At 35.2% G+C, this 25,051-nt stretch overlaps 1 protein-coding gene across 3 annotated transcripts in view; it reads left to right on the forward strand.

Annotated features, from left to right (window-relative positions):
- The window catches only part of PIBF1 (progesterone immunomodulatory binding factor 1), a 202,270-nt gene that overhangs the window by 127,315 nt on the left and 49,904 nt on the right, over window positions 1–25,051 (forward strand). For 2 of the 3 annotated variants that reach the window (XM_039240089.1, XM_039240090.1), the window contains exons 13-14: window positions 2,194–2,284; window positions 13,246–13,348. In XM_039240089.1, the coding sequence (XP_039096020.1) occupies window positions 2,194–2,284; window positions 13,246–13,348 (194 nt within the window). The remainder of the gene's footprint in view (window positions 1–2,193; window positions 2,285–13,245; window positions 13,349–25,051) is intronic. The other variant, XM_039240091.1, reaches the window with a different exon arrangement.

Consider the following 25,051-nt stretch of genomic DNA (forward strand, 5'->3'; position numbering starts at 1 on the left):
ACAGTTAGGCTCTTTCCATGATTTGGCTATTGTCCCTTCTCTATGAGCGTTAGTCTCCCCACAGCCTTCCTAATGCTTCTAGCTTGAGAAAAATGGTGGCACTCAAATATAGTTTGGTGCTCTGTACGTCTAAGACACGTTCATATCTCTTTCGAACCATTTACCATTGTTTCTATAATTAAATCACCAATAGAATAGTCACCTTATGAGTTACTAATCCATTAGGTATTAAACTCAAATTTCAGATGTCCATCAATATCTAACTGATGAGTTTTTGAGATGTTAACTGAATTTACCCTCTTCCTTCTGAATTTTGGGGCAAGAGTCAGGTAGGGATCTAACTAACAGCTCTAAGAGAGCTATTTTGCCATTCTGATAGAGCTGAATTGGATAACTCCATCTTGCATCTGGAGCTATGTTAGCTGGTAACACTATTGGCAATAACATATATCATCTCTGCTTCCACATTTACCTGACAACTAATAACTCTGCTTCTGAAAACTGACCCTAGTTCACCATGAAAAATAGGGATAAAATTGAAGGAAAACAAGAAAAATTTACTAAAATTCTTACTAACTATACTGTAAAGGGATCAGTCAACAAATATATGCATATTACAGTAATGGGTCTCCAAATAGCTCCACTTACTAATGTGAAATATGGAGCTTTGTTTTAAAACTGAAACATTTCTGAAAAGTTTCTCTTTTTAATGTTAAAATATAGTTAATGTTGAATAATGTTATAAAAGATTGTTAAATGTCATTGACTGTTTTTATTTGAGCTCCTAAACCTTTAGTTTTTATAAACGTTAAGTATTTTTTAATCCCAATTTACAGTAAAATTGCCATTGCATTTAAACTTTTTAACTGTAAAATGTTAACCTGTCAGTTAAAATTCCTTCTGAAAAAGATTGATGTGATAATGGCAGAATTTAAAAGTAAATGGTTTTGCTGTATTTTTTTTTGTAATTAAAAAAAGGCTATCAATACATTCTTAAGACTGCACATTTTCTTCACAGAGTAGCCTACTTAAATGAACAATTTCATTATTGCAAGTTAAGAGTAAGTTGTTCTTATAAAATAATGAACATTTTTCCTAATTAAAAGTAGTCATTTCTTAGGGCCCCTGGGTGGCTCGGTTGAGTGTCTGACTTCAGTTCACGTCATGATCTCATACGGTTCATGGGTTTGAGTCTCATGTTGGGCTCTGTGCTGATAGCTCAGAGCCTGGAGCCTGCTTCAGATTCTGTGTCTCCCTGTCTTTCTGTCTCTCTCTGCCCCTCCCCCATTTATGTCCTGTCTCTCTCTCTCTCTCTCTCTCTCTCTCTCTCAAATATAAACATTTAAAAAAGTAGTCATTTCGGGGTGCCTGGGTGGCTTAGTCGGTTAAGCGTCCGACTTTCGCTTAGGCCATGATCTCGCGGTTCGTGGGTTCGAGCTCTGCGTCAGGCTCTGTGCTGACTGCCAGCTCAGAGCCTGGAGCCTGTTTCAGTCTGTGACTCCCTCTCTCTCTGACCCTCCCCTGCTCAAGCTGTCTCTCTCTCTCTCTCCTAGAAATAAAATAAAAATATTAAAAAAAAAAAAAGTAGTCATTTCTTTTATCAAGAAGAGAAATAATGAAATTAATATTATTACTTATTGATAATTACAAAACATACATTACATACAAAAATCCTTAGAATCATTCAGAATATCACACATCTGTATTACTAGGCTTTATTTTAAAAATTTTTTTTAAGTTTATTTAGTTTTGAGCAAGAGAGCAAGCAGGGTAAGGGAAGAGAGAGGGGAGAGAATCCCAAGCAGGCTCTGCATCATCAACGCAGAGCCCTATGCAGGGCTCAGACTCACAATCTATGAGATTGTGACCTTAGCCAAAACCAAGAGTTAAAAGCTTAACCGATAGAGCCACCCAGGTGCCCCTTGAATTATTATGCTTTTATAACAAGAAAATTTAACATGTCATATGATGCAAGCCATTACACCTTTTAAAAATAAATGGAACAAATTTAAGCAACCATATACTTTAAGAAATATGCTTCTACTTACAAATGGACTGTTTGAGATTATGCATTAGTCCTTTTTAATGTTCTTATGCTCCCTGATTCATTGGCATGACCTCTTATTTTCACTTCTGCCATGTTTTTTAAGAAAAAACCACTTATTTTACATCATACACTTTAATATTTTTCAGTTGAAAATGAAGATGAAGCTGAAAGGGTTCTTTTTTCCTATGGCTATGGTGCTAATGTTCCCACAACAGCCAAAAGACGACTAAAGCAAAGGTACAATCAATATACATTTGTTTTACTTATCTACTCAAGCTAAATGTAATTACATTATGCTTTTTGATAATGTGCAAAGTAAAGTTACTTTATTCTTAGTATGCATAAATATTAAATTGCTCACAAAATAAAGCACAGTACGTTATAATCATGCATTTCATGTATTTTTAAGTGAGTTTAATGGTCAGTAAACTAGAAATGTACATTAGAATTTTCCTAGAATTAGATTCAGTGATAATGACACCATTGTGATTTTATTTTCACATTAATTTCAAGTGTGCTACTAATGCTTTTGTACAGTTTTCAGAATAAAATTAAATAGGCTTTCCTTTTTCTCTTGTTTTTTATTCACCTGTGTACATTCCTTGACATATATTTGAGAAAGAGAAAGATGGATGCAGAGAGAGAAATGAGATAGCACATTTATATTATGATTAAAAGTAGGGGCATTAGGGAGGACACTTGTTGGGATGAGCACTGGCTGTTATATGTAGGGGGTGAATCACTGGAATCTACTCCTGAAATCATTATAACTCTATATGCAACTTGGATGTAAATTAAAAAGAAAAAAAAAAAAGGAAGGAGGAAAAGAAAAGAAAAAAGAAAAGAGAGAAAGAAAGAAAATATAAAAGACTTTATGAAGAACAAGAAAATATAGGGGAGATCCACTAATGATATGTGAGATTCTATTTAAAGTACACTAAGAGAAAAATTGTACCTGTGTTAATCAGTTTTCCAATTGACCTAGATAATTTTTTCTATCTAACTCCTTTCTCTAATTCCTCCTCTGCAAAAAGTATCTCACCGCCCCATATACTACTGTATCAAATGTAAGTATTTCTGCCAAACTTCCAGGCCCTTCCACATGGCCCTACCTCTTCAGCCTTACTTGCCTCTCTACCTAAAATGAGGATATTCTATCTCTATGCCTGTAAACATCTATTTTCTCCATACCACATAAAAAAATGAGCATTTCTCTTATCTCATTAGCTCTTGTTTCCTGCATCATTTCCCCAGCCAAATGGAAGGTTCCTAAGGGTCAGCAACTGTATCTTATTCTTGTTTATTCTCTGTCTCTATGTAGCATGGTGTAAGATAACTAGTAGAATTGTCTGTTCATCCGAGTATTTGAGGATTCAAATCTGCTTATCTTTTTTTTAATGTTTTTATTTATTTTTGAAAGAGAGCAAGAGCACGCACACGAGCAGGGAAGAGGCAGAGAAAGAGAGAGGGACGGAGGATCTGAAGCAGGCTGACAGCAGAAAGCTCAATGTGGGGCTCAAACCCACAAACCATGAGATCATGACCTGAGCCAAAGACACTTAACCAACTTGAGCCACCCAGGCACCCCAACTGCTTGTTTATCTTTTATTTTTATTTGAGTTTATTTTATTTGAGACATTACACACTAAGTAAGAAAAACAATTCATCTGAACTCTAATACTTTTGTAGAAACTTTGAAGTGATGGCTCAGAGAATAAAATGTCTTTAACACTATGATGTAAGATATAGGCCATTTTATAACAAAAACAAATGGATGCTTTGAATGTATGTCTCTTACTGGTTAAACTAAATATCTGGAAGAATTTTAGATCAAGGATGGATGACTGTCAAATATTTTCTAGCTAGAGTGGTTAATTTTGTCTGGTGAAGGGACAAGTATTTCTAAATTATGTACTAGTTGAAAAATGAGCTGTAGTCCCATTCCATTCCCCTTCTCTACCCAGTCTCTCATGAGTCACTAAGAGTGACCTAGGCTGTTTTGTAATTTTCCGCATATTACTGTTTTTGAGACTTCTTGGTCAGTGGTAAATGATTGATAAATACTAAAAATTGAAATTTGAAGGAAAAAATCTATTCTTTTCTTTTTTTAGCATATGAATCCTTCAAAAGAATCTTTGTCACAAGGAAAAAAGAATTTTGCTGTTCTAAGCTTTTTTCTTTAGCCCTAAATGCTGAGTTCCTCTAAAATTGAAAGTAATTATTGCTGTTACCTTACTTTTTTAAAAAGAATTTCCAAAAACAGATGTTGATTTCTTAATAATTAGAGTGAGATTTCAAGAACCATAACTGATTCATATTCTGAATAATTTTAACTATCCAAATATTTCTGAAGATTTTATCACTGAGCTATCTGTGTGCCTTGAACAAGTGCCTAATGGGCACACTATTAATATCTCCTGCCAGCTGGTGCCAGGCATTCGTCTCATGGTGAACCAGAGGGTTATTTTGAGGAAGTGCTTCTCAGGTCATCTAAACTGAGTGAAGGGAAAGTAAGTCTAGAGATCCAGAGAGGACGTTTATGCATTCTTTCAACATCTTTTATTGAGTGCCTACTATATGCATAAAATTGAGCAGTGGAGAAGAGGATCCCTCTTTTAGGGTCTGACACATTTCCAAAGTTTGCAAAGTCTGTATTTCACTTTCAGTAGCTATTTGTAAAGAAATCAATGGCTTCGTGCTCTATTTAACTGATTTAAAATGAAAGCAATGTAACCTTTGAGAAAGTCTATATTTAATTCTTCACATTTAAAATTAAAGCAGTAGAAACTGAAGGTGCTTTATAAAACAACTCAATCAGAAGAGCAAATAAATGTTTGCCTAATAAAGTTTTCATTATACATTAGTCTGTGCCAAAATATATTAAAATTTCAAAGGAACTTATGTTTCAACTACTATACACTATACCATTCATACTAAGTTTAGTGTAAAATCTCATATATTCAACAGCCAGGTTTAGGTACTTTAGGGTAACACTTAATTGAAACAGATTTGTGATTATCTTATAACTCCATCTTGAACTTTTTATGTATCATTGAATAGCCTTCAAAGAGATAATTTTTAATAGTCATCCAAAACTTTGTTAGGCCTTCTGCTTTGAGTTTCACGTTGTTGTTAATAAATTTGATACTCATTGAAAATTTTCATTGGTTATCTGTCGCTACTCAAGGTATATTATGAAATTAAAGTCAGAAAATGGATGCAAAGTTCACCGCACAGTGCCTGGCATATAGTGTGTTATTTAGTAAGTGTTAGTTTGTTATACCAATTAATGCTGCTTCTTAGAGTAAATTACACAGTTGACTGTAGAGGAAAAGCTAGTATTCCAAAAACTTTAGGTACAATTTAAGGTTTTAATTAAAAGAATTTTGTTGAGAATTATAATGAGGCTTTTTAAAATAATTAGTCGAGACACTCCCCTGGATGTGAAACCAGTTTTGAGATTTTTTTTGTATCTTTCAATCAACCATCAGACATCTACTGTAATGTCAATTTCCTATTAAAAAAGTAGCAAAATTAGTTTATGTAGTTTGAAAAATAACTCCCAAAAGTGTCTCTAAAACACATTATAATTGCCAAATAAGCTCACTCACGTTTTGAAGTTTCATTGGAGATATGAACAATAACTAAACATCCATTAAACTCTTTCTGTGACATAGCTGCAGTAAGTTAAAAGGGCTTATACAATTAAGTAGATTAAAATGAAATGGGCTCTTCTTGACTTGACTAAACTTGAAAATCTGAAGTAATGTTTTTGTTTCGGTCGTGATTGTTTTGAAAATAGCAAACAAGATTTTCTGGTTACATGTTTTGGTTATGCTCTTTGACCTGCAGCGTAACTGGGGAACAGCCAGGCACCAGCGTGTTGTGCGCTTCTCTGTTTGCTTTGGCAGATCTGAATGGAGAGCCTTTTCTGAAGGTTTTTAAACCTTTCAATTTGCAAGATTTACTGCATACTACAGACCTTTTGTTTTAGTTTCTGTCTAGTTTTATAAAGAGCTTTAAGTTGAAACTTTCACAGTAGACTGAACTTTATAAAAAGGAAAATAGTAAAGCTGAGAAAACTTTTTTTTTCCTCTAGCAGACTTCGGTGTGTAATGAAAATTTTTCTCTCTTTATTCTCATGTCTGTGAGTTGTCATTTTTGTCCTTGGGGAAAGTTGTTCTTATTTGGATTTGTTTTTGGAATAGTCCTGTAGAAAGTTACTGCCATTCTATTCATGATCACTGGCAAGTTTAAACCTATAGAAGAAACTAGACAAAGTTTCATAGGACTATAGATAATCAGCTTGAGACCATTATTTGGTTTTCAGTAATTCTCAGCAGAGCAGGCAGTATAGGTACCCACTTGAAGAGTCCTGAGGCTAGAATCATTCTGGTACATGTGCCCTTTTTTTGAACCATTGTTTTTATGCCGTACTAATAGAGATAAATCTCTGACCTGCTTAAATTGAAAAAGATCAAAGAGCCAAGTACTATTTCAGACAAGTAACTAATTAGCAAGTAACTAAATAAATACATATGTGTATTTATGGCTTTGGTAATCCTAAGAAAACCACACCAAGATTGAAGGAATTGGGACAGAGCATCAGTCCTCCATTGTGCTATGACATCTCACATATAAACGAAGATCTACCTTGTGCACATCGGCTGGGCTCTACTACCAGGAAATTATGTAATAATCAGAAGTGCTACTGCCATTGACAGATCTAAGAGAATGACTTTTATTTGGAGTCAAGAAATGAGGAGGGAGCTGAGAGAAAACCCTGGTGGTGTTATTCCCTGGTGGGAATAATTTTAGCAGATAACAGGTGAAATTTTCATTTAATATTTTTTTACATTTTTTAAATGTTCACTTATTTTTTTAGAGAGACAGAGAGAGGGAGGGAGACACAGAATCTGAGGCGGGCTCCAAGCTCTGAGCTGTCAGCACAGACCTTGATGTAGAGCCCAAACTCACAAACGGCAAGATCATGACCTGAGCTTAAGTCAGTCACCTAACCGACTGATCCATCCAGGTGCCCCATTTCATTTAATATTTAAATACAAAACTATACTTTTATAGTATTAGTTTTTATTTGATGTTGAACTTAATCTTGGTACAGGTAAAAATCACAATCACATTGCAGTTAATATAATTACAAAGAAGTATTGTGAAGTTGTACCTACTTTAGTATCTCAACAGATAACCTGTAAAAGCAATGCTTTCTTGAGTTTAGTACATTCTGTACAAAAAAAATAAATAACCTTTAGCAGGAGTCATTTTTCCCCAACTGTATCCATAGTTACTTTTTATAAAGAACTTGGGAAGGACTTGTTTTCATTCTATGTGCATTGTGCTTAAGGAGACATAAACTCAGCTACATAGATGAGAAATTCTTCATTTGTTTTGCTTTGAATTTCAGTTAAAGTGAATTTCTTTCTTCCCACTTCTAACACCCCAGATTTCTACACAGAATCCACCTGTGACACCAAATCATTCACTACAACAATATGCCACATTTAAAAATGTAGAAAGTTGAAGTATAGAAGAGATGAATTGGCATCTGTAATATTTGCCTTCCCTTATTAACTTTACATACGTTTTTATTACTAGTTTAGTACTCAGATGCTGAGCATTAGTCATACTTTAATACCGAAGCACAGCAACCTAAGAATATGGTTTCTAGCAGTGTGTTCATATAAACAAAATTCACTTACAGCAAAATCAGTCAAGAAGGATTTATTAAATGCCTGCTCTGGTTAGCACATACCACAAGGGATAAGCCCGTGTCTTCATGTGAGTTGCATCTTTTGGGAAAGAAAACTTTAACACACGTGAGAGAATATTAAGAAACGTTCAAAAATATATAATTTAGTGCTGTATTGTGTGCTAAATTATATCAGTCAGAGGACTAGAGATTAGTGAAAACTAGCATGATCAGAAATGGAAGAAGTGGAACTTTGCAAGGAGCCTGTAAGAAAAAGTTGGGTCTGTCAAGCAGTGAAATAACCTGTCTTCTTCAGGTGGGGAACCAACATAGGTATAGTGGAAGGAATATGTACAACATGTTTATGGAACAGTAAGAGGAGTAGACATTAATGGGAAATAAGGTTGGTTCAGTTGAGATTACAGAAGGCCTTGATTTTTTTTTTAATTTTTTAAACTTTGCTTACTGTTCATTTCATTTTGAGAGAGAGAGAGAGACAGAGCCCTAGTGGGGGAGGGACTGAGAGAGAGGGAATCACAAACCTGAAGCAGGCTCCAAGCTCCGCGCTGTCAACAGAGCCCAACATGGGGCTCGAACCCACGAGCCACGAGATCATAACCTGAACTGTGTGCTAGGTATGAAGAATCAGGAGGTCTTACAAAGTTCAGCTTATTACTGAACATCCACCTCCTTTGTGCCAAATATTACTCAAGGTATTTTGAATACATTAGAGAACAAAATAAGTAAAAATTCTAGTCCTTGGAGAACTTTCATTCTAGTTCATGAGAATTTAAATTTATACCAATCTTTCAAGAGAAATGTCTGAAAACCCAGAATGCATTTGTGTTTTGACTTAGTCATTATGCTTTCTGAGGAAATGGCAGCACAAGGTGTGCAAAGATAAATTTCTGTAATTATTTAGAATTTTCAACAGCACATAGCACTGCTGTGACTGCTATAATTGGATTGTCTTTTTATTGTTGAGTTATAAGAGTTCTTTATAGATTGTAGATACAAATCCCTTATCAGACAGGTATTTGGGAATGTTCTCTTCCATTTCACGGGTTGTCTTTCCATTTTCTTGATGGTGTCTTTTGAAGCACAAAACTTTTTAATTATGATGCAGTCCAGTTTATCTAATTTTACTTTTGCTACTTGTGCTTTTGGTGCCATATCTGAGAATCCTGTGTCAAGTCTAAGGCCAGAAAGATTTACTCCTGTGTTGAAGATTTACTCCTGTGTTCTCTTCTAAGAGTTTATATTTTAATTTTTACATTTAGGTCTTTGATCCACTTTGTTAGTTTTCTGATACCATGTGAGAAAAAGGCTCTGTACTATTTTAAATGTGACTACTAAAATTTTTTAACTACATGTGGGCTTGCATTATGTTTCTATTGGACAAAACTGGCCTAGACCAGTGGTCTCCAAACGTTTTGTTATTACTCCCTATTGGAGAAAAAAAATTGAACATCCACCTACCAATATATGTACATGTATTTATTTCTCAAATCCATACATGTACTATCATATGAATAACATATTATGTGTGTTAAAATATAAAACCTCCATAGAAAATTAAAACTTAAAGGCACTTACTAGTAGAATAAATATAAATAAAATTTCCCACACTTCAGTGGATTATTTTGTACATAATTGCTTTTGGAGACCACCAGTCTAGACTGTGATCTTAACTTTATAATTGATTGGCTCAAGTCTTCTTCGTTCCCCACAGTATTGATAGAGAACTCTCTCAAGTGCAGATCTGATCACATTATGCCTAACCGACTTAAGGATAAAATCCAAACTCAGCTTGTCATTTAAGGTCTTTCATATATCCCTGCCTATGTCTCTCTAGGTTCAGCCCTCACCATGCACCATACATTTTATCAATCACACCATACCTCCCTCACACCGCCCTTTACTTATGCTTTTCTCTCTACCCAGACTGCTAGTTGTCTGCTTCCTCTCCAGATTACTATTAGTTTTCAGTCCTCAGTGTGCCCTTTCTTATCATTTGGCACACTATGGTAATTTATCTGCCAATCATCCTCAGTAGACTATTAGATTCTCCAGGTAGAAACTGTGTATTCCTGGTACCTGTATAGATTATAGACTTCTAATAAAATTTTTTTTAAAAAGTTAGTTAATATCTTAGTGAATGAATTAATAAATACATTTCTTCTAATTCAACTGCTTTTCTACAGTCATTGATACTTATGATCAAGAAAAAAATTCTAATTTTCTAATCATTTTTGTTTAATTGCAAATATGATAATGATGAAAAATTTTATTTCTTGTTTTTCTTGCATGTCCTAGATGTCACAATGTTTTTTATTCATGTTTTGTTTTGTTCTTTAGCATCTATAATCCATGGGCTAAATGGGTCATTTAGGGCCCTCTAAGAACCTTAGATTTTCTCAATAAAATAGTTCTTTTTTTTAATATTTATTTATTTGAGAGAGAAAGAGAGTGAGCTGGAGAGGTCAGAGAGAGAGAGAGGGAGGAAGAGAATCCCAAGCAGGCTACGCACTCAGTGCAGAACCTAATGCAGGGCTCGATCCCACAAACCACAAGATCAAGACCTGAACCCAAATCAAGAGTCAGCTGCTTAACTGACTGAGCCACCCTTGCACCCCTCAACAAAACAGTTCTGCATGCTAGTAATCAGAACACTGTAAAACTCATTATGAGTGTTTCAACGCCTCTATTTTGAGTTGATTTTCCTCATTCAGAATCCCCAGCCAAAATCAGGGCAAGTCTTAGTAGAAGGAGGTAGCCCTGGTATTAGGGTTTAAGCACCAGCATACCAAGAATTTCTTGAATTCACTGTTTTATATCATCTGATATTTTGCGTTGATATGTGGTATCACACCAGATCTGTGTAAGAGCATTATTCAGTTCCCAAACAAAACAAAAAGCACCCAAACCAAATGAGCTACTTGCTGTTATTAAACTTGATGTCTTCAAGTCATTATCTTCTTCAAAATGTTGGTAACGGGTGACCTTTGCATCTGATTATTGCATCTTTTTTCTTCCATTTCATATCATCCACAACTGTTTTCTGTGTAAAGGCACTTGATTGTGTTATTATTCTATACTGAGCATTGCACAATATGATCTGTACCTTCAACATACATTTACTAAGAAATTACCATGTACAAAAAGAGCCTCATCTTTCTCTGGGAGAGAGAAAGATGAAAAGAGTTATTCCTAACATGTATGAAGGATGAGAAAGAAAATGAAAATATGAATGAAGGTAACTCCAAGGATTTTATATAAACTTAATAAAAAATACAGTTAATGATATAAAATACTGATGTTTTGTATTAAAGCTGTAAACATAACATGAAATTAGCATTAAGACTCATTTGTAGAGATCTTATTTTAGGGTCAAACTTGAGAGAACTTGGCATATTTTATATTGGGAGATACAAATGGGATAGCCATAAACTGTAAACACCTATAAAATCTATAGAGGAATAAAGTAGATTAGAGGTTCCCTAGGGCTGGCAGGAGGATGGAGAGCGATGCTAACAGGGAAAGATTTCTTTTGTAATCAAAATATTCTAAAATTAGGATATAGTGTTAGTTGCATAACTCTAAACATACTAAAAACCATTTAATTGAACACTTTAAATGGCTGGACTTTATGGTATGTAAATGGATGGACTTTATGGTAAGTAAATTACATAGCAATAAAATTACATGTCAGTAAAGCTGTATTTTATTTTATTTTTTTATTTTTTTTATTATTTTTTTATTTTTTATTTTTTTTACAAATAGTTTATTGTCAAATTAGTTTCCACATAACACTCAGTGCTCATCCCCACAAGCTGTATTTTATTTTTAAAAAAGATTGTCGGGGCACCTGGGTGGCTCAGTCAGTTGAGCAGCCCACTTTGACTCAGGTCATGATTTTACAGTTTGTGGGTTTGAGTCCCGCGTTGGGCCCTGTGCTGATAGCTCAGAGCTTGAAGCCTGCTTCAGATTCTGTGTCTCCCTCTCTTTGCTCCTCCCCAACTCGCACTCTGTCTCTCTCAAAAATACATAAATGTTGGGGTGCCTGTGTGGCTCAGTTGGTTGAGCATCCAACTTCAGCTCAGGCTGTGATCTCGCAGTGCATGAGTTCGAGCCCTGCATTGGGCTCTGTGCTGGACAGCTCAGAGCCTGGAGCCTGCTTTGGATTCTAAGACTCTCTCTCTCTCTCTGCCCCTCCCCCACTTGCACTCTGTCTCTCACTCTCTCAAAAGTAAATAAACATTTTTAAAAAGTTTTAAACAGAAATAAATGTTAAAAAATTTTTTTAATGATTATCAAAGAATAAGGACTATGTATCTTCTGTCTCTAGCTGATTAAGGCAAAAAGGCAAAATCTTATGCCAGTTGGAAAAACAGAAACTTAGATATGAGCATGCATATCTAAACAAGCTGCCCAGTTCACTGCATAAACTTTTATCACAACTCTTCTTTTTCACTTGGGATAGCAAGTTCTTAGAAACAATGTCTAGGATGATGTTTAGCAGCATTTTCAGTTTTCTCTGCATTCCTTTATCTGAGATTAGGAAATATTAAAATTGTAATGGAATTGTTTCTGTAAATAATTTTCTTTACAATGAAAATATTTTATACCATGTTGTTATATAACATCTTGTCCTCTCAAATTTCACAGCTTTTGCAATTCAATAAATTTATTCATGTAGAATATGAAATTTTTAATTTTTTAGAATTACAGACAGTGTTTTCAGAGCAACATATCTTCTCAGCAGTATTAGCAGTTCTTTAAAGAATTCTACTACTTTTTTCCCCTAGTAATTAGGAGGAATGATTTTATAGCTGAACCTTTGTTTTTAAATTCTATCTTAAAAGTGGAATTGGGATATTTCACTTTTAATGTGATGTTAAATACTAACAGCTACACTCTGTACAACACGTGGTGATCATCCTGTGAGAGTCAAAGTGTGATATTTTAGTCCTGAGAGGTTCCCCACTTTTCAAGCATCTTTTTCATCTCTACTTTCAATAGAAAATCTACTCAGTTGTTTTTATATTATAAACATGCATTATGTTGTCTGAGGTAAACACAGAAGCTTTTCAAAGTGCAGGCTTCTTATTTCAACTATTCGCCTGATTTGTTTGTAAATGGGAAATTTTTTTAAAAATGGAGAAAGCCGTAAATTGCCATCTGTGGTCTTTTCAAGCAAGTATAATGTAACTCTCTACTTTTATAGCAAGGGCTAGAAACCATTACTGCAGTAATCAATATATCACAGTTATATTATTACGGAGATTTTAATGTTACTTTCAAAATTCTGAGCTGGTGGGATATTGGCCCTCCACTGTTGACACCTGATAATATTTGACTCCATATTTTTTCTGTAAATATTTAAGGATTACTAGGAAACGGTAAGTCGGTTTTTAAGCACACACATTTTTAATATTTTAGATAACACTCCCCTTTTTTAAGCATTAATTTTCTTATTTCATTCGGTTAGTGTCCACTTGGCAAGAAGAGTGCTTCAGTTAGAAAAACAAAACTCATTGGTTTTAAAAGACCTGGAACATCAAAAGGACCAAGTAACACAGCTTTCACAAGAGGTAAATAACTTAAACAAAAGAAACATATATAAAGAATCACAGTGTTCGTTTTAATTCTTCGTTACTCCTTTGTCTATTTTCTGAGCAGCTCTAAAATACGCTGTTTGCTAGTACAAAAAGATTTTACAACTTAGAAAACGAACTTAATGTTAAAGCCTTATAAAACAACTTACAATGTACGGCAAAACTAAGATCAAAAAAGAGATTAAATGCCCAGACTAAATATAAATGCAGACTAGACAGGCGAAGCTTTGATTTCTGAGAGTATCAACTGGCAAAACAAGTTTGGCGATTTTAGGTGGCATTTTGAGTTTTTAAATAAAAACCTCATTTTTTTAATTTCTTTTTTTATTTCAATTCCAGTGTGGTGTTAACATATACTGTTATCTTAGTTTCAAGTGTACAGTATGGTGATTCAGCAGTTCCATATATTACTCAGCGTTCATCAAAATAAGTGTGCTCTTAATCCCCATCATCTATTCCCCCATTCTCCCCTCCCCTACTTCCCCTCTGGTAACCATCTGCTTAAAACTTCATCTTTTAAATAGATTTGCTTTTTTACTTCTTTGATGAAAAATTACTTATCTATTAAACACACACTCTAAAGCTCTCAAATTCTTTAGTACATGATAATTCCCAAAGTATCTTTTAAAAATCAGATTCTTATTTCTTATTTTCCTTAGCCTTATGTCATCTAAAAAAATGTATGTTTGTACATGGTATTTTTGATCTTTTTATTTAACATCTAATTACATTTTTCTCTACTTTTGAAATTCAAGTAATAAAACAATCATAACCAAAGATGTCACCTCATTAGTATTCCTTTTACTTTCTGAGTTTCAGCATAATAAGTTTTTTTATGTTGATAATTTAAGACTTTGATCTTATAACAAGTGATTTTTAAAGGCATACATTAAAGACTATCCATACATATCACATATTCTTTGTTTTCTGAAAGACCTGTTCATATTTATCTTTATAGTACCCTCTATTAAAGTACTTTTAATACTGTGACATTCGGAGGGTTTTTGTGCTCAAATTCCAGAAGACCAGAAATGTTTCCTATTACTACGGGCCTGACAGAGTCACGCTCGGGACAGAAGCAGTGCTATGCTGACAGGTGTTCACAGCCAGCTCTGCGGGCAGGGCCACGAGGGGCAGCCCTGACTTGTGTCTGTGGAATAAATATTCCCACCACGACAACTCTTGAGCTGCCAACATCCTCAACATCCCGTCACTGCATGCAGAATAAAGACACTCAGTACACACTGTTACATAATGTCCCCACCATAAACATACAACAGACCCGGATAAACTCAAGAGCATAGATAATAGTGAAACAGTTAAAAATCCATGACTTTGAGTAATTGTTCCCTTTTTTTAATAAAATTGATTTTATTGGGGCACCTGGGTGGCTCAGTAGTTTGAGCATCAGACTTTGACTTGGGTTGTGATCTTGTGGTTCATGAGTTGAAGCCCTGCTGCTGTCAGCATGGAGCCTGCTTTGGATCCTCTGCCCTCTCTGTCTGCCCCTCCCCTGCTCACGCTCTCTGTCTTTCTCGAAAATAAATGAGCATTTAAGAAAAACATGTCTTGATTTAAAAAATAAAGTTGATTTTATTATAAATTTAAAGTCTTGAATAATGGTTGTATTTAGCATCCAGCTTACAAAATTCCTAAAAATTTACCAGTCAGCTCTCAGAAACTACTGTAAGCCAGCTCCACCACACCATAGAAGGATAAATAAATGATTACAGAAACAAATGGGAGGTTAAGAAATCTCTCTTTGCTAATACATTATACATCACCATGTCTGTTTTAATTTCAGAACAACCTATCAAAAATATTTCAAAAAAAATTAAACTGTGTACAAACCTGTATAGGTACATATCTGCATGTCATAATATTACCTTAAAAAAATAAAACCACCTTCCTGAACACTTTGATTAATTGAAATAGGAATTGTTTTTTAGGTTTATTTATTTATTTTGAGAAAGAGAGGAGGAGGGCCAGAGAGAAAGGAAGATAAAGAGAATCCCAAGCAGGTTCTGCACTGTCAGGACAGAGCCTGATGTGAGGCTCGATCTCAGAAACCATGAGGTCATGACCTGAACCAAAATCAAGAGTTGGACGCTTAACCAACTGAGCCACCCAGAAGCCCCCTTGAAACAATTTTAAAGTAAGCTGTTGGCTTATATTGAGAAAAGATTTAAATACCGAAATATATATGATAGGAAATGATCTGACCTAGAATTTGCTTTTAAATACCACATTGAACATGGGGAAAGGGCTCATAGATTAAAGAAGAATTTCAAAATATTGATCATGTTTGAAGCTGGGTGAAGGTTATATGTGGCTTTATTATTCAATTCTGTACTTTTGTGTGATATCTTTTCATAAGACATGGGAGAAAGAATCAGTAACCTTAGCTACCATAGTATATAACTTTTCCTTTGAGACTAAAAATAAATTATTATTATATGAAATATTCCATGGATTTAACTGTATTTTGCCTCACAAAAATTATATTGCTTATAGTGAAAATATATAAACTAATTACCTGAAAGATAAGAGTATTAGAATGCTTCTGTAACAACTGACTATTCATGATACATGGGGAAAAAGCTCTCTCAGGATCTATATTCTTTTAAACAATTTAAGTATTAAAAATAGCTTGGAATTTTGAGAATAATACACAGGTAAAACAAATAACTAAAACTAGAATTACCATTAAGTTAAATATGTTATTGAAAATATGTCTGAGAGTAAACATAAATGAATTGCCAAAATGAGAATGCTAAAAAATACTCAAAATGAAAACATATATTCCCTTTATAGTGACTTTATTGAGGTATAATTGACAAACGCTAAACTGCACATATTTAAAGTGTACAATATAACTTTTGACACATGTATACCTATAAAAAATCATCACCAAAATGAAGATAATGACTATATACATCACCCCCCAAGTGTTTCCTTGTGCCCCTTGGGACTCTCTCCCAAACTTCCCTGTCCCCATCATGGTTCCCAGGCAACCACTGACTGGTAGATCAGCCGTGTTTTTTGTATTTTATATAAATAGAATCATAAAATATATATATATGTCATATATACATACAACATACACACACACATACTTTTTTTTTCTGGCGTCTTTCACTCTGCATACTTGTTTCAAGATTTCATCCATAGCTCTTTTCATTCCTGAGGAACATTCCATTTATGGGTATACCACAGTTGTGCATTCTTTCACCTGTTGATGGACGTTTGGGTAGTTTGCAATTTTTGCCTATTACAAATAAAGCTGATGTGAATATCCATGTACAGTCTTTTATGAATGTATGTTTTTTTTCTCTTTTGAGTAAATACCTGGGAGTGGACTAGGTGGATCATATGGTTAGGGGTCTACTTAATGTTTTAAGAAACTACCAAACTGTTTTCCAAATGTTTATACCATTTTACATTTCCACCAGATGCATATGAAAGTTCTTAGTATTCTGTATCCTTGCAAAGACTTGATATAGTCACTATTTTTTATTTTAGCCATTCTAATGGGTGTGTAGTGATCCCTCATGGTTTTAATTTGCATTCCCCAAATGACTAGTGATATTGAGCATCTGTCTTTTCATATGCTTCTTTGCCCTCTGCTCTTATAGGAACAAGTGTCTTCAGAATTTTGCCCATTTTATCACATTGTTTTCTTATTATTGAGTTTTGAGTATTTATTGATTTTTAGATACAATTCCCTTATCAGATACGTGATTTGCAAAGAGCAGCTTTTATCAAGTCCAGTTTATCAGTTTGTTCTATGGATTTGTTTTTAGTGTTGTGTCTAAAATACCTCTGCCTAATCCAAGGTCACAGGGTTTTTGTCATGGTGTTTCATAGTTTTAAGTCTGTACTCCACTTTTAGTCATTTTTGTATCGTTTGCAAGGCATAGATTGAAATTCGTTTATATGCACATTGAAATCAAATTGTTCTCACATCACTTGTTGAAAAGACCATGTTGAAAATCAGTCATAAATGTGTGAGTCTGTTTCTGGACTCTCTGTTTCCAGTTATCAAATTTGCATGTCTTTATGCCCATACTACACTCTCTTTATTATTGAAGCTTTATAATGTCTTGAAATTAGATAGTATTGGTCCTCTAACTCCATTCGTTTTCAGACATTTGGCTATTCTGTGTCCTTTGCATTTCCATATGAATTCTGTAATCATTTCTACAAAAAAGAAAGAACGAGAAAGAAAAAGCTGGCTTTAATTTTGATTGGGATTACATTGAATCTATAGATTAAGGGGGGGAAATTGACATCTTAATAATATTGAAATTCTGTCCCATTAACCAGCCATATCCTGCCATTTATCTAGATCTTTAATTTATCTTAATAGTGTTTTTTATTCTTTAGTGTAAAGACTAGTCTTCTAACTCATCTTTTTTAAGTTTATTTATTTATTTTTGAGAGAAAGAAAGAACAAGTGAGGGAGGGGCAGAGAAAAGGAGAGAGAGAATCCCAAGCAGGTTCACACTTCAGCACAGAACCTGATGCAGGGCTTGAACTAATGAACCATGAGATCAGGCACCCCTTGACTAATCTTAATATTGTATCGTTTTTCCATCCTTCTACTTTTAACTTACTTATGTCTTTAGAATTGTCTTATAGGCATCATATGTAGTTGGATCTTACTTTTTTAATCCATTCTAACAAAACAGGACTTTAATTGGAGTTTTTAGAACATTTACATTTAATGTGTCTCCTGATAAGTCTGTCATCTTGTTATTTGTTTTTTATTCATCCCATCTGTTCTTTCTTCCCTTTGTATTTTTTTTTCCTGCCTTCTTTTGGAGTAGCTAAATATTTTTTATCATTTTCTGTTATCTCATTATAGGCTTACTGGCTTGAACTCTGTTAGTACAGTAGTTTCTTTATAGTATATATATTTATCATCATCTCATTTCATGTGTTGTTTTACTACTTCATATGTAGTTTAAAAGCCTTCAAATAGTATACTTCCATTTGTTCTCTCCCAGCTTTTGTGCCCCTGTTGTCATAGTTCATTTATACGTATAGAAATTGCACACTACATGACTATTATTTTTCTTTAAGCAATTGACAGTTTTTTAAAGAGCTGTAGTATGAGGAGAAGATGCTATATTTAACCAAATAGTTAACATGGCTGGTGTTCTTTATTCCTTTGTGTAGATCCAAATTTCCATCTGGTATTATACTGCTTCTAGTTGATGTACTTCTTTCAACAGTACCTATAGAACAGGTCTGCTGGTGATGAAGTCTTTCTGCTTCTGTATGTCGCAAAAAGTTATGTCACCTCTTTTTGTTGTTTGTTTCTTGTCTTTATATGTCTTACTGTTCTTAACAGAATTTAAGATTAAAATATATTTCTGACCGTTTTATTTGCTAAGACCAAAAAACTGGAAGTATACATTCAAGGGTTCACTATTTTATGACAGTAAAATTCACATAACATAAAATTCACAAATTGTACAATTCAGTGGCTTTTTGTGTGTTTACAACATTGTACTATCACCACTATCTAGTTACAGAACATTTTCATTATCCAAGCGGAAACTCTGTACCCATTAAACAGTCACTCCCTATTCTCCCGTCCTTCCCTCCCCCCACGCCAGGCAACCACTCTGCTCTGTGCTTTCTGTCTATAGATTTTCTGTTTTATACCCTTGTATAAATGGAACCATGCAATATGGGGCTTTTTTTTTAATCTGGCAGCTTTCAGTTAGCACAATGTTTTCAGGATTCATTCATGTTGCACCATCTATCAGTACTTAATTCCTTTTTATGACTAAGTAATATCCCATTGTACAGATGCATTATATGTTGTTTAGCCATTCATCCATTGATGAACATGTGGGTTATTTCTACCTTTTGACTATTATGAATAGTGTTACTGTAAATATTCAAGTACAAGCATTATGTTTGTCTACCTGTTTTAAATCTGTGGAGTAAACACCTAGGAGTGGAATTGCTGAGTTCCCTTTTGTTTTACAAAGATAATTTTCCCAGGGTAGAAAAGTCAAGATTGATTCTTTTTTCCTCTCTCTCTTTTTCAGTATTGAATGATGTTGCTCCGCTCTCTTCCTGTTTACATTGTTTCTGCCAAGAAATATGCTGTCTTTATCTTTGTGTCTCTCTAGGTAATGTGTCTAATTTCTCTAGATATTTTTGAGATTTTCTTTTTTTCACTAGCTTTAAGTAATTTATGATGTGGTTGTGATTTTCTTCATGTTTCCTCGGCTTGGGTTTTATCAGACGTCTTATATATGTGTGATCATCAGATTTGGAAATGTTTCAGCCATATGTCTTCATATGTCTTTCTGCCTTACCCTCTCTTTCCTTTGGAGACTCCATTAGACATGTATTATACTGCTGGAAGTTGTTCTTCAACAGAACAAATGATCTTCTCTTCGTTGTTTTCAGTCTTTTTCTGCCTTTTCCTTTGCATAATTTCTCTTAGCATGTTTTCAAGCCACTAATCTTTTCTTCAGTGTAAAATCTTCTGTTAATCCAATCTAGTGTCTTACATCTCAGATATTGCAGTTTTCATTTTTAGTTCTCTTTTGTACCTTTGAGGTCTACTTAATCTTTTCAAACTTTATTTTCTCCAGAATAGGAAATACAGTTTCAATCACTATTTTGTTATTCTTGTCTACTAATTCTATTATGGTGCCTGCCACTTCTTGATTAGTTTCAATTACATTGATCTGTCTCATTATGTGCCATTTTATCCTGTATTTTTGCATGCTTACCAATGCATGCAGATGTGATCCAATAGATGACAAATGTGAATTTTACCTTACTGATAAGTATCTTTGGATTCCTGTAAGTTTATGTTAGCTTTGTTCTCCCACATGGTCAAGTTTCTTGGGAAAGATTTGGTCCTTATAAGTCTTGCCTTTAAGCTTTTATAAGCAAAGTACTGTTCATCCTAAGGGTACTTTTTCCCTCCACTACTGAGACCAAAGTCTTTTGAATAATCTACCCCATGTCCTATTAATTAATAAATTTTCTACTTTGGCTAGTGGGAATAGATAAATTCCTGGCCCATGTGGTCTTCAGAAATTGTCCTTCTAATCTTTTTAGTAATTCTATATCAGTCTCTGATAATTACTTTACACACATGCACTATTCAGTGTCCAGGTGCATACTCAAGGTTGAACGTCTGTAAATTTTCAGAGTTCTGAAAATTTTGGAAATTTTTCTGCCCCCCCCAAAAAAATAAATCAGTGTTTAAAAAGAAATGGGCAAAGGATCTGAATAGACATTTTTTCCAAATAAGACATACAGCTAGCCGACAGACACGTGAAAAGATGCTCAACATCACGAATCATCAGGGAAATGCAAATCAAAACCACAATGAGTTGGTCACCTCATACCTGTCAGAATAGCTAGAATCAAAAAGACAAGAAATAACAAGTGTTGGCAGGGTGTAGAAAAAAGGAAACCCTCATTCACCGTTGGTAAGAATGTAAATTGGTATAGCCACTATGGAAAACAATATGGAGGTTCTTCAAAGTGTTAAAAATAGAACTACCATATGATCCAGCAGTTCTACGTCTGGGTATTTATTCAGAGTATTCTGAATTCATGAAAACACTAATTCAAAAAAAGGTACAATATTCATTGTAGCATTATTTATAATAGCTACAATACAGAAACAACCTAAGTATTGATCAATGGATGAATGGATAAAGAAGATGTGGTATATATACAACAGAATACTGTTCATCCATGAAGAGGAATGAAATCTTGCCATTTGCAACAACATGGATAGAACTAGAGGGTATTATACTAAGTAAATAAGTCAGACAGAGAAAGACAAATACCATATGATCTCATTTATATGTGGAAGCTAAAAAACAAAACAAATGAACAGACCAAACTCTTGAATATGGAAAGAGTGTTGGTTGGCAGGGGGAGGGAGACTGGAGGTGGGTAAGGAGTGTAGAGGGTCAGGAGATACAGACTTCTAATTACAAAAAGAATAGGTCATGGCGATGTAGTGTGCAACATGGTGACAAGAGTCAGTGGCATTGTCATGCATATTTAAAGGTTGCCAAGACAGTGATTCTTGAAAATCCTCATCACAAAAAAAACAAATTTTTTAAAAATTTTTGTAGCTTTTTATGGTAACAGATGGTGACTAGACTTATTGTGATGATCATGTCACAGTGTATACAAGTGTCTAATCATTACATTGTACACCTAAAACTAATATAATACTGTATGTCAGGATATCTCAATTTTTAAAAAACAAAAGGGGGAAAAAGGAGTGTTGATGCAGGGAAGAAGATTTAGGCTGAATCATAAAGCACGCCATATTACCATCTGCCTCAGCTTTCGTAAATTTTGGCGCTTGCTCCTTCTTTTCAGTCATTTAGTAAATATTTTTCAGACTCCCGCTGTACTCAACCACTGATAACAAAAGAGCACATGTACATCTTAACATGCACAGTCTTGTTCACAAAGGCCTTGTCTTCTAGAATAAGCACTTAGAGATTTATCTATTATAACTAACTTATTTTAGAAAATTTATCTAGAAAATGGAATATGCACAGTCTCAAGTGACCAAATGCCAAGGCTCAGTTACCTGGAATTCTTTACCAAGAAGGAAGTTAGTGAAATCCAGGTAATTTGTTAACAAAACTTTATTGCTACATTTGAAAGAGACGTTACAATGCGTGGGTAGAATAAAGTAGAACTCTGTGTACTAACTTTGAAAGATGTTCATAATGTATATTGATAAATTTTTTCCAAAAAGGAAAACTGCAGGATAATCTGTATTGTATTGTATTTCTCTGTTTGGCCTTTGAGTGTGTGTGTGTGTGTGTGTGTGTGTGTGTGTGTGTGTGTGTATGTCTGTCTGCCTGCCTGTCTGTCTGTCTGTCTGTCTGTCAGTGGGTTTCTAAGCATACAGAAAAAAGGAAGAGCTCACATAACATATAACTGCCATGCCAAGGGCACACAAATACCACCAGTCATGCAGTGTGAGTATTAAAAGGTTTGATCAGGGTAAACTTACAGGCAAGGATTTAGAGCATAAACCATTCCCGTGGTCTCTTCTCACAGAAAAGAGTGCTTAGGCCTGGTATAGGTAGTCTGGACGCACCGCAGAAAGTGATCTGATAGAGGGACTCCACACCAGAACATTGTACACACCTAAAGAGAGCATTAGGGAACATCTAGTTGCCTACGTAACAGTGGAATGGGAGCCTTTGGAGGTTATTGGCTCTGTCCGCCTGCTCTAGTAGAATACGAAAGGGGCCTCCAGGACCATCCGAATCTGTCTCACATCAAACTGTGCTTGCCTCTGAGATTGAGAGGAGGGAAGCACAGAATGACCACTTTTTACCTTATGCGTTTTTGTATTGCTTCAATTTAGTCCAACTCACATGAGGTTTTTTAAGGCATAGATTTTATGATCAACACAATACCTGACTCCTAGCAGGTATAAAGTAAATATTGATGCATTAGATAGATCATTGACCTGCCTTGTCTACGAAACTTATGTAGATTTATAAAGATGAAGATAAGAGGCAAAATTCTACTTTTTAAAATATATCTATAAACAACATTTATAAACTGAGATTATACTCCAGCAATATTCTTTGTACTCAAACTTTTATTGCCAAGGAAATACATACATATATATGTGGATACCCATACATGGATCCATATATATGCTCTGATATATGCGTAGAGATAGTTGAAACGATAAAAACCAAAAGGAATCATTCATTGTTGATGATAATCACTGTGGAGGGCACTGAAATTCTAGATGGATGAAAGAGATCCTTTGAATGTATATTCCCTCTTTGTAGCTTAAATTACTTATTATAAGTGTATATGGCATTCCCTTTTCCACTCTCTTTCTTCCTCATCTCCTTTCTTCCATTTCACTATCAAGAGCAAGTATCTAAATTTTTTCTAATGTTTATTTATTTTTGAGAGAGCAAGAGAGAGACCGAGCGTGAGCGGGGGAAGGGCTGAGAGCCAGGGAGACACAGAATCTGAAGCAGGTTCCAGGCTCCGAGCTGTCAGCCATGAGCCCGCCGTGGGGCCCAGACTCACAGACCACGAAGTCGGGCACTTAACCCACTAAGCCACCCGGGCGCCCCACAAGTATTTATTTATTTTTTTTATATTTTTATTTATTTCTAGGAGAGAGAGAGAGAGAGAGAGCATGAGCAGGGGAGGGTCAGAGAGAGAGGGAGACACAGACTCTGAAATAGGTTCCAGGCTCTGAGCTGGCAGTCAGTACAGAGCCCGACGCGGGGCTCAAACCCACGAACTGCGAGATCATGACCTAAGCGAAAGTCGGACACTTAACCGACTAAGCCACCCAGGTCCCCCCACACACAGAAGTATTTAAAAGCCTATGATGGGGCGCCTGGGTGGTTCAGTCAGTTAAGTGTCCTTCGGCTCAGGTCATGATCTTACGGTTCGTGGGTTCAAGCCCCACGTCGGGCTCTGTGCTGACAGCTAGCTCAGAGCTTGGAGCCTGCTTCAGATTCTGTGTCTCCCTCTCTGCCCCTCTCCTGTTCATGCTGTCTCTCTCTCTCTCTCAGAAATAAATTTTAAAAAAATTTAAAAAAAATTTTTAAAGCATATGAAATTGTTCTAGAATATCAAGCAAAGGATTTCCTAATAGGAAAAATTCACAAAAAACATACCATGCATTTGAAAGTTTTAGGACTGAGAAAGGGAAACGGGAAGGGTATCTAATAACATGCTCAGGCACGGAAAAAAGATGTGGCCAGAGTCTCTGCTCGATGGAGTCTTTGAAATACTTGCCACTGTGTTCTACTCTATACCAGTGATACTGGGATATACGATTTCTACAAACATAGTAGAAGTTAGTATCTAAATGAGTAAAACGTGCTTTTGTCCTTTGAATCACCTGACCCTAACAGCTGCTGCGAGTTCTGTCAGCTCCCGCAGTGTACATCTCCGGGAGGGAGCCTGTAGCACACAGTTCCTCCAGCTCCACCTCCGTAGGCTAAAGGGGAGGCTCACTTGCCAGCCACACCACTACATCTCTTTCACCTTCACAGCCAACCTTTCCTTCCCTATTTCTAAGCCTTCATTGGCGTGGTGGGGGAAATGCCCTCTTTTATGTACCACCGAGGAGGAAGAGCAGGAGATGCTTCCAGTGAACCTGGGACACAGTGCTTTATTATCACCTACATTTTTTAGTTTTAAGCGCACATTCTTTTAGACTTTGAGAAGTGACTCTTAAATTGCATACAGTTTCTGTCCTTTTCTTCTTCTAACATAAACTTTGTGCTGAATGTGCCAAATCACATTGGAATCATATTGGAGATATTTTAAATGGCAGTTAAGCTCAGCCTATGACAGGTTAGCCATACTCACAACTCAATTGAATTTAAAGTATAAACAGCTAAGATCAAATGTGCATATTCAGACTTGACCAACAGCGATTGTAAGATGCTTCCACTTTCATAGAAAAGATGAAAAGTAGTACAATCTATGGATTCCCTTTGCCTCCCAAAGTGTTTTCCTGAAAGTTTGTTGATACTTAAAAATTCTTTTAATAAAGAGTGCTTTTATTTCACCATTAGAAATATAAGGCTTAGCTCAGTCAGTGAAGCACCCGACTTCGGCTCAGATCATGATCTCACAGCTCCTGGCTCTGAGCCCTGCGTG

The sequence above is a fragment of the Hyaena hyaena genome, unplaced genomic scaffold (assembly GCF_003009895.1).
Source record: "Hyaena hyaena isolate Hyena2069 unplaced genomic scaffold, ASM300989v1 scaffold_166, whole genome shotgun sequence".
In the NCBI taxonomy this organism is placed as follows: domain Eukaryota; kingdom Metazoa; phylum Chordata; class Mammalia; order Carnivora; family Hyaenidae; genus Hyaena; species Hyaena hyaena.